This window comes from Scomber japonicus, chromosome 10 (genome assembly GCF_027409825.1).
Source record: "Scomber japonicus isolate fScoJap1 chromosome 10, fScoJap1.pri, whole genome shotgun sequence".
Classification (NCBI taxonomy): domain Eukaryota; kingdom Metazoa; phylum Chordata; class Actinopteri; order Scombriformes; family Scombridae; genus Scomber; species Scomber japonicus.
Window position 1 is genome coordinate 35617869 of NC_070587.1, and position 8869 is coordinate 35626737.

General features: G+C 42.9%; 1 protein-coding gene across 1 annotated transcript; it reads right to left on the reverse strand.

The window, feature by feature from the left end:
• Window positions 1–5835: 5835 nt before the first annotated feature.
• Window positions 5836–7569, reverse strand: LOC128367047 (protein NLRC3-like; the record flags this gene model as incomplete). Its single annotated transcript, XM_053327842.1, has 1 exon — window positions 5836–7569. A coding segment is annotated over one exon (1734 nt), but the record flags the coding sequence as incomplete, so codon positions are not given.
• Window positions 7570–8869: the final 1300 nt, after the last annotated feature.

The window sequence follows — 8869 nt, forward strand, 5'->3', positions numbered from 1 at the left end:
GGAAGAAGGAAGGAAGGAAAGGAGGGAGGAGGGAGGGAAGGATGGAGGAAGGAAAGGAGGGAAGAAAAGGAGGGAGGAAAGAAGAAAGGAGGGAGGAAGGAAAGAAAAAAGAAGGAAGAAAAGGAGGGAAGGAAAAGAGGGAGAAAGGAAAGGAGAGAGGAAAGAAAGAGAGAACAGGGAAATAAGGAAAGGAGGGAAGGAGGAAGGAAAGAAGGAAAGGAAGGAAGTAGAGAGGAAGGAAAGGAGGGAGGAAAGAAAGAGATGAGAATGAGAAGAGGTGAGAATGAAGGAAAGCAGGGAAGGAGGAAGGAAAGAAGGAAAGGAGCGAGGAAGGAAAGGAGGGAGGGAGGAAAGAAAGAGAGAAGGAGGGAGGAAAGGTGGGAGGAAAGAAGGAAAGGCAGAAAGAGGAAGGCTGCTGTTTTCAAAGAGTTTCAATATAAAAACTTCCTTTCCTCCCTTCTTTCTTTCCTCCCCCCTTACTATTTTCCTTTCTCCCTCGCTCGCTCCTACCTTCCTTTCTTCCTTCCTCCCTTCCTCCTTTCCTTTTCTCGCTCGCTCCTACCTTCCTTTCCTTCCTTCCTCCTTTCCTCCTTTCCTTCCCTCTTTCCTCCCTCCTTTCCTTCCTTCCTTCCTCCTCCTTTCCTTCCTCCCTCCCTTCTTTCCTTCCTTCCTCCTTTCCTTCCTTCCTTCCTTCCTCCTTTCCTTTCCTCCCTCCCTCCCTCCCTCCCCTCCTTCACTGCTGCTGCTTTCAAAGAGTTTCAACATAAAAACTGAAATAATGAAGTTTCAGGAGTTTGTTTAACACATTTCTGAGTTTACTAACAGAAAGTTTGACAGAATAGTTTTTTAACCTTTAACGGTTTGTTTTTAGTTATTTTAGAATCATGTCTCTGAGATTTTTAAGTTTTTTAAGTTAAAAGGAAAATTGTGTTTTATGAAGATTGTAAAAACATATGAAACATGTTCAGAGTTGTTGAAATGTTTGAAGGTAAAGAAAATAAAAGTGAATAAAATCTATAAAAAAAACTTTCCATGAAACATTTTTCAGTTTGTTTTATTTCTAAACGCTGCAGTGGAAGATAAAAACATTTACAGATTTACAACAGATTTTCACATTAACTTTTTTTTTTACACACAAAGACGATGTGAATAACTGTTTCCTTTAGATATAAGTATTATAGTGATGCAGTATTACAGTAAAAGTACTGCAGTATTATAGTAACTAGTAGTTTTACAGTAATTGGGTTTATGACTGATATAATAAATCAGTGCAACAGAAACATTATTAACACTGATGTGATAATATAGATTTAAGATAAAGATGTTTTAAATGTTTAAAAGTCCCTTTCAAGAGGAACTCATCCTGAAATCACCCAGTTTATAAAGGAGGGACCAGACCACCTAGGAAATCTGGAAGGAGGGAAGCAAAGGAAGGAAGTAGGAAGCAAAGGCAGGAAGTAGGAAGCAAAGGCAGGAAGTCGGAAGCAAAGGCAAGATGTTGGAAGCAAAGGCAGGAAGTCGGAAGCAAAGGTAGGAAGTTGGAAGCAAAGGCAGGATGTAGGAAATAGGAAGCAAAGGCAGGAAGTAGGAAGTAAAGGTAGGAAGTTGGAAGCAAACACATTATGATCAAACATGTGAAACTATTTAACAGGAAGAGAAAAGATGTGATGATGTCAAAATACTGATTTTAGGACATATTTGGCTCCATTAGAGATAAATAAGCAGGAAACACAGACACAGGATTCATTTTCATTTCACTGAGGCTTCACTTCCTCATTAATGTTTTTTTATTGGTTTTCTTTATTGGAAACCAGTAAAGTACAGATGACAAGTATAATGTACACATATATGTTCCAGTAGTTTTATATTGCCCCCCCCTACAATCCTCAAAAGGAGAAAAGAAAGAAAATGTACCAAACATGAATAAATGTATACATAGACAAAATAAAGTCAAACTAAATCATAAGTAAGAGCTATAACAAATATAACAGGGAGAAAATGTACAAGATGCCATCCTCAAAGGAAAAATATATGCATTAAAAATAAGTAAATAATAAATCAGAGAAATCAAATGTGGTCCAAAGAGGTAAGGGTTAGAGTTAGAGAAGGCACAAAAACACTGTGGGCTTCCACAGCTGGACAGATGTTATTAGATTGAAACATGAATAGAGCTGCATGCTGCTCATTGGATCCTGACAGTAACAACAGCAGAGTCAACTGACACTAATCAATGAATCATGTAGAAGGAAAAATAACTGAGTGTTTGAGTCTGAGACAGATCTGCTTCACAGTGCAGAGTGTGTTTGATGTTTGATTTCAGCAGCTGATCTTCAGTCAGCAGAGTTTCTGTCCACAGGAGAGACTCTCCCTCCTACAGAGGAACCATAGAGACTCTCCCTCCTACAGAGGAACCAGAGAGACTCTCCCTCCTAGAGAGGAACCAGAGAGACTCTCCCACCTACAGAGGACACAGAGAGACTCTCCCTCCTACAGAGGACAGAGAGACTCTCCCTCCTACAGAGGAACCAGAGAGACTCTCCCTCCTACAGAGGAAACAGAGAGACTCTCCCTCCTACAGAGGAACCAGAGAGACTCTCCCTCCTACAGAGGACACAGAGAGACTCTCCCTCCTACAGAGGAACCAGAGAGGCTCTCCCCCCTACAGAGGAACCAGAGAGACTCTCCCTCCTACAGAGGAACCAGAGAGACTCTCCCTCCTACAGAGGACACAGAGAGACTCTCCCTCCTACAGAGGAACCAGAGAGACTCTCCCTCCTACAGAGGACACAGAGAGACTCTCCCTCCTACAGAGGACACAGAGAGACTCTCCCTCCCACAGAGGAACCAGAGAGACTCTCCCTCCTACAGAGGACACAGAGAGACTCTCCCTCCTACAGAGGAACCAGAGAGACTCTCCCTCCTACAGAGGACACAGAGAGACTCTCCCTCCTACAGAGGACACAGAGAGACTCTCCCTCCTACAGAGGAACCAGAGACACTGAACCAAGACAGACCCAAAACCCAGCACACAGAGGTTCAGTGAATATGGTGTTGAAGGTGTGGAGGTGGATCAGTGTGTCAGAGGAGACTCTGTAGAAGGACAGAGTGCCAGCAGGACAGTCTACATACACTGCTACTCTGTTAGAAACAGAGGAGGAGGAGGAGGAGGAGGAGGAGGAGATGGGTTTTTCTTTGTTATTGTGACAGACAGTGTAACCACGAGCAGAGCAGCACAGACTCCAGGACTTATCATTATACCCAAACCAACAGTCATTATTGACTCCTTTCCTGCTGATTCTTCTGTAACTCACTGATATATAAACTCTTCCTCTCCACTCGACCTCCCAGTAACAGCGACCAGTCAGAACATTTCTACACAGCAGCTGAGAGTAGACATCAAATCTGTCTGGATGATCAGGATATGACTGAACCTCCATCACATATGTCACCTTCCTGTTGTTATCAGACAGTTTGAGGTTTCTGTTCATTGAGTTTGGATCCAGTTCCAGTTCACAGGCATCTGATGGAGAGAACGAGACACAATACAGCTGCAGTTTATCATCTGTTGATTTATTAACTACTTTACTGAATCCATTCAAACTTAAACCATCTCCATGATAACTGAGATACTCCATCACTGAGGAAGACCATGAGATGTGACTGAAAGCTTTGGACATACAGAGTAAGTGAACCTTTAACAGTTCAGTTAGAACATGAACAGTCAACATGACAGTGATATTCAGTAATATTCATGTTTGTTCATCAGGTTTGGTGTAAAGTGAAGGTCTTTGCACATCAAGTCTGTTATTTTCATCTCAAACTGTCGTCTGTTACAAACACATTTTAGTCCAAATGCTCCAAACAGCTGAAGTCAGTATGAATGAATGAACTTTATCTGCAGGAGAGACATTTTGGAGCAGGTAGCGCCACCATGTGGACATTTATAAAACATTTCTCTTTTAACTCCTGAACTGTGACCAACAGAAGGAAATTTCTGTTTCATGGATTCATTGGTTCAAGATAAATGTCAGTTTAGGCCACGCCCATTTCTGACAAAACACATTTTTCATCATTTTGAACCTTTTTTCACTTCTTTTACATATTTCAAACCGAAAACACACTCACACTTCCTCAGACCAGGTTTCAGTCTCTGCAGTCCACCATGGTCCATCCTGGAGGAAGAGACAAAGACACAATCAGCGTCACTCATATCCACTATTAAACATGAACCACAGTCCCTCAGTTACTCAGTGTCTGTCCATCTATCTATAACTTAGAGTGTCCACCTGTCTGTCCATGCCTGAGAGTGTCCACCTGTCCATACCCGAGAGTGTCCATCTGTCTGTCCATACCTGAGAGTGTCCACCTGTCCGTCCATACCTGAGAGTGTCCATCTGTCCATACCTGTCTGTCCATACCTGAGAGTGTCCACATGTCTGTCCATACCTGAGAGTGTCCACCTGTCTGTCCATACCTGAGAGTGTCCAATCTCCATTGTGGATCCTCCAGTCCAGCAGACAGCTTCTCTCCTGAGTCTCCTGGATGATTGTAGCTCAGGTCCAGCTCTCTCAAATGGGAGGGGTTGGACCTCAGAGCTGAGACCAGAGAAGCACAGCCTTCCTCTGTGATCAGACATGCTGACAGACTGAACACACACACAACACTTCATCTAATGAGCCTAAAAACATTCTCAACTCAATGAACAAGATTTTATCCTTCAGGCCTTTATGTTGACACTCAGCGCCCCCTGCTGTATGTTGGTGTCATGCAGATACATTTTAGGCTAGTAGTAGAAAAGAAAGCACATGTTTCTGCTGGAGGATGCATTCTGATTTATGTTGGCAGAAGAAATGCCTTTAACGTTAAATATTGTTCCACAGAATATCTAAAGAAGATTTCAGAGAAATATACTGATGTTTTAACTTAGTTCTTATTTTTCATTCCATAATATCATCATATTTCTAATTTAATTTCATTCAGTGTTTAAACATTAAAATTGAAATTAAAGAAAATCATGTTCAACATTTCATGAGCAGTAGTAGTAACAGCTTTTTATGTTCACCTGCATGTAGAGAACATGACAGTAATTCTGTGTTGTATATTTTCTGTTATTATTCATTATATTAGACTTTCATTAATTAATGCACATTGAGATTTCATGACAGAAACATATATCCTGACTCATATGTTGGTGTGGAATAAGTTTTACTTACTGTATACTTTTCTTTTATTATTTTCATGTAAACTGAGAACTGGGGGGAAGCCAAAAATATGACTTACAACGACATACAACTGACCTGAGAGTTTCCAGTCCGCAGTGTGGACTCTCCAGTCCAGCAGAAAGCTGCTTTACTCCTGAATCCTGCAGGTTGTTGTGACTCAGGTCCAGATCTCTCAGACAAGAGGACTGGGAGCTGAGAACTGAGGACAGAGCTGCACAGCTTCTCTCTGAGAGGTTACAGTCACTCAACCTGGAGAAGAATTTTAATAAGTTAATTCACAGACTCAATATATAAAGACAAAAACACTTGGTGGGTAAACTTTGATAGACAGTTTAATCATGACCTAAGGGTTTCCAGTTCACAGTGTGGACTCTCAAGTCCAGCAGACAGCTGCTTCACCCCTGAATCCTGCAGGTTGTTGTTACTCAGGTCCAGATCTCTCAGACTAGAGGACTGGGAGCTGAGAACTGAGGACAGAGCTGCACAGCTTCTCTCTGAGAGGTTACAGTTAGTCAATCTGGAGAAGAATAAACAGAACAAAAGAATTGCAAAAATTACTTTTCTTCATTGAGCAAAGATGAAACTACATTAATCTGGATAGTTCTGTGTGTACCTACAGAGCTTTGTTGGAGGCTTTGACCACTGGCAGCAGCCTCAGAAGAGCCTTCTCTGAAGCAGAGTATTTCTTCAGGTCAAACACATCCAGATCTTTTTCTGATGACAGTAAGATGAAGACCAGAGCTGACCACTGAGAAGGAGAGTGGAGTTTATTTGTGGAGAGACTTCCTGATCTCAGGTACTGTTGGATCTGCTCTACTAGAGAACGATCATTCAGTTCATTCAGACAGTGGAACAGATTGATGCTTCTCTCTGCAGACAAATTCCCACTGATCTTCTTCTTGATGTACTCAACTGTTTTCTGATTGGTCTGTGAGCTACTTCCTGTCTGTGTCAACAGACCTCTTAGGAGAGTCTGATTGGTCTGCAGTGAAAGACCCAGGAGAAAGCGGAGGAACAAGTCCAGGTGTCCATTTGGACTCTTTAAGGCCTTGTCCACAGCACTCTGGTAGAAACGTATCTGGGATGTTGTTTGTTTTCCAGCCAGCAGATTGACTCCAGACTTCATGAATGTCAGATGGACATGAAGAGCAGCCAGAAACTCCTGAACACTCAGATGGACGAAGCAGAACACCTTTTCCTGGTACAGCCCTCTCTCCTCTTTAAAGATCTGTGTGAACACTCCTGAGCAGACTGAGGCTGCTCTGATATTGATGCCACACTCTGTCAGGTCTGATTCATAGAAGATCAGGTTTCCTTTCTGCAGCTGCTCAAAAGCCAGTTTTCCCAGAGACTCAATCATCTTCCTGCTCTTTGGACTCCAGTGTGGATCTGTCTCAGCTCCTCCATCATACTTGATGTTCTTCAGTTTGGACTGAAGCACCAGGAAGTGGATGTACATCCCAGTCAGGGTCTTGGGCAGTCCTCCTCTCTTTCTGCTTTTTAACACATCCTCCAGAACTGTAGCAGTGATCCAGCAGAAGACTGGGATGTGGCACATGATGTGGAGGCTTCGTGATGTCTTGATGTGGGAGATGATGGTGCTGGCCTGCTCCTCATCTCTGAATCTCTTCCGGAAGTACTCCTCCTTCTGTGGGTCAGTGAACCCTCTGACCTCTGTCACCATGCCAACACACTCAGGAGGGATCTGATTGGCTGCTGCAGGTCGTGTGGTTATCCAGAGGCGAGCAGAGGGAAGCAGTTTCCCCCTGATGAGGTTTGTCAGCAGCACATCCACTGAGGTGGACTCTGTAACATCAGTCAGGATCTCTTTGTTGTGGAAGTCCAGAGGAAGTCGACACTCATCCAGACCGTCAAAGATGAACACAACCTGGAACTCGTCAAACCTGCAGATTCCTGCTTCTTTGGTTTCAGTAAAGAAGTGATGAACAAGTTCCACCAAGCTGTACTTTTTCTCTTTCAGCACATTCAGCTCTCTGAAAGTGAATGGAAATGTGAAGTGTATGTCCTGGTTGGCTTTGTCTTCAGCCCAGTCCAGAGTGAACTTCTGTGTTAAGACTGTTTTCCCAATGCCAGCCACTCCCTTTGTCATCACTGCTCTGATTGGTTCATCTCTTCCAGGTGAGGCTTTAAAGATGTCTTCTTGTCTGATTGTTGTTTCTGGTCTGTCTGGTTTCCTGGATGCTGTTTCAATCTGTCTGACCTCATGTTCATCATTAACCTCTGCAGTCCCTCCCTCTGTGATGTAGAGCGGTGTGTAGATCTGATTCAGAAGGGTTGGGTTCCCTGCTTTAGCGATCCCCTCAAACAGACACTGGAACTTCTTCTCCAGGTTAGACTTGAGTTTACGTTGACACTTTGCAGCACGACTTCCTGAATGAACAAACAACAAATGAAATCAGTGAGTGGATCCTACAGAAAGTCTAGAAATGTGAACATGTAAGTGTGTCTGTGTAGTTTTTCCTCCTCCATCAGTTTTATTCAGCTCATCAGTGGAGGACAAACAGCCTCTGATCTGATGCAGATGTGTGCAGCATATTAACAGCAGAGTTTGAAATATAAACCTCTCCCATGTTGCCTCCATTTTCTCTCCATCATGTTAAATCTGTTAAAATCCTCTTACTGCTCTGCAGACAGTCAGCCAGCTCCTCCTGCTTCATTCTCCTCAGGAAGTGCAGTGTGATCTTCAGAAATGCCTCTCTGCTGCTGCTCCTCCTCTGCTCTTCCTCCTCACCGTCCAACTCCTCCTCATCCTCACTCTGACTCTCTAAGCATTCTGGGTCATCTGGACTCAGACTCCTCTGGACTCTCTTCAGCTCATTCTTCACAAAAGTGACGATGTTCTTCTCCAGCAGCTGGAACAGAAAGATGAAGTGAACATTTCATTTAAACTGGTAGAACACAACATGTGATTCATGTGTCAGTCTGAAGGCCTGCTGGTCTAAACAGAGCAGCATGGACACTGTTAGGACCTGAATGATACTTTACTATTTCATCTGTGGTTGATGGAGTTAATAGTAAAAGGTGTGTTTGTACATGTACACACCATAAATATGGAGTCCAGCTGTGTTTGATGCTGCTGTGCAGACTGATCACTGGGAACCTCTGAGCTCTGCTGCTGAACTCTGTGGAGAAAACATCACGTTTAAAGACATTTAATGACTCAAATCTGCACTCAGCTTATTAAAGATGTTCAGTCATGATGACTCAATGAACTCCTGTAAATGCTGCTCTGATTACTGGATGTTAAATTCTTACCTTCCATCAGCAGGTTGTCCACCTTTAAACTCAATAGGCTCATACATAGAGCAGTCACTCTTCATGGACACACAGCTGGGTTCAGGAGAGTCTGCTCTCTGCTGCTGCATCCTGATACAAACAACCAACAAATCAAAGAGTTTAAAAAGATGAATTTTGAGCAGACTGTCAGCAGCTGAAGTTTTAGAAGCAGAATGAAAATCAGTAAGAAGACAGTGGATGAGAAACGTTCTCCTGTTCATCAAACTCTCATCTGATGAAAGATGCTGTCTCATCTTAGTTGATTAGTTGACTAATCAGTGGTTGAGCTCTTTGTTAACTCACAAAGTTAGTAGTTCATTCTGAGTTATTGTGACTTATTATTCAGTAGT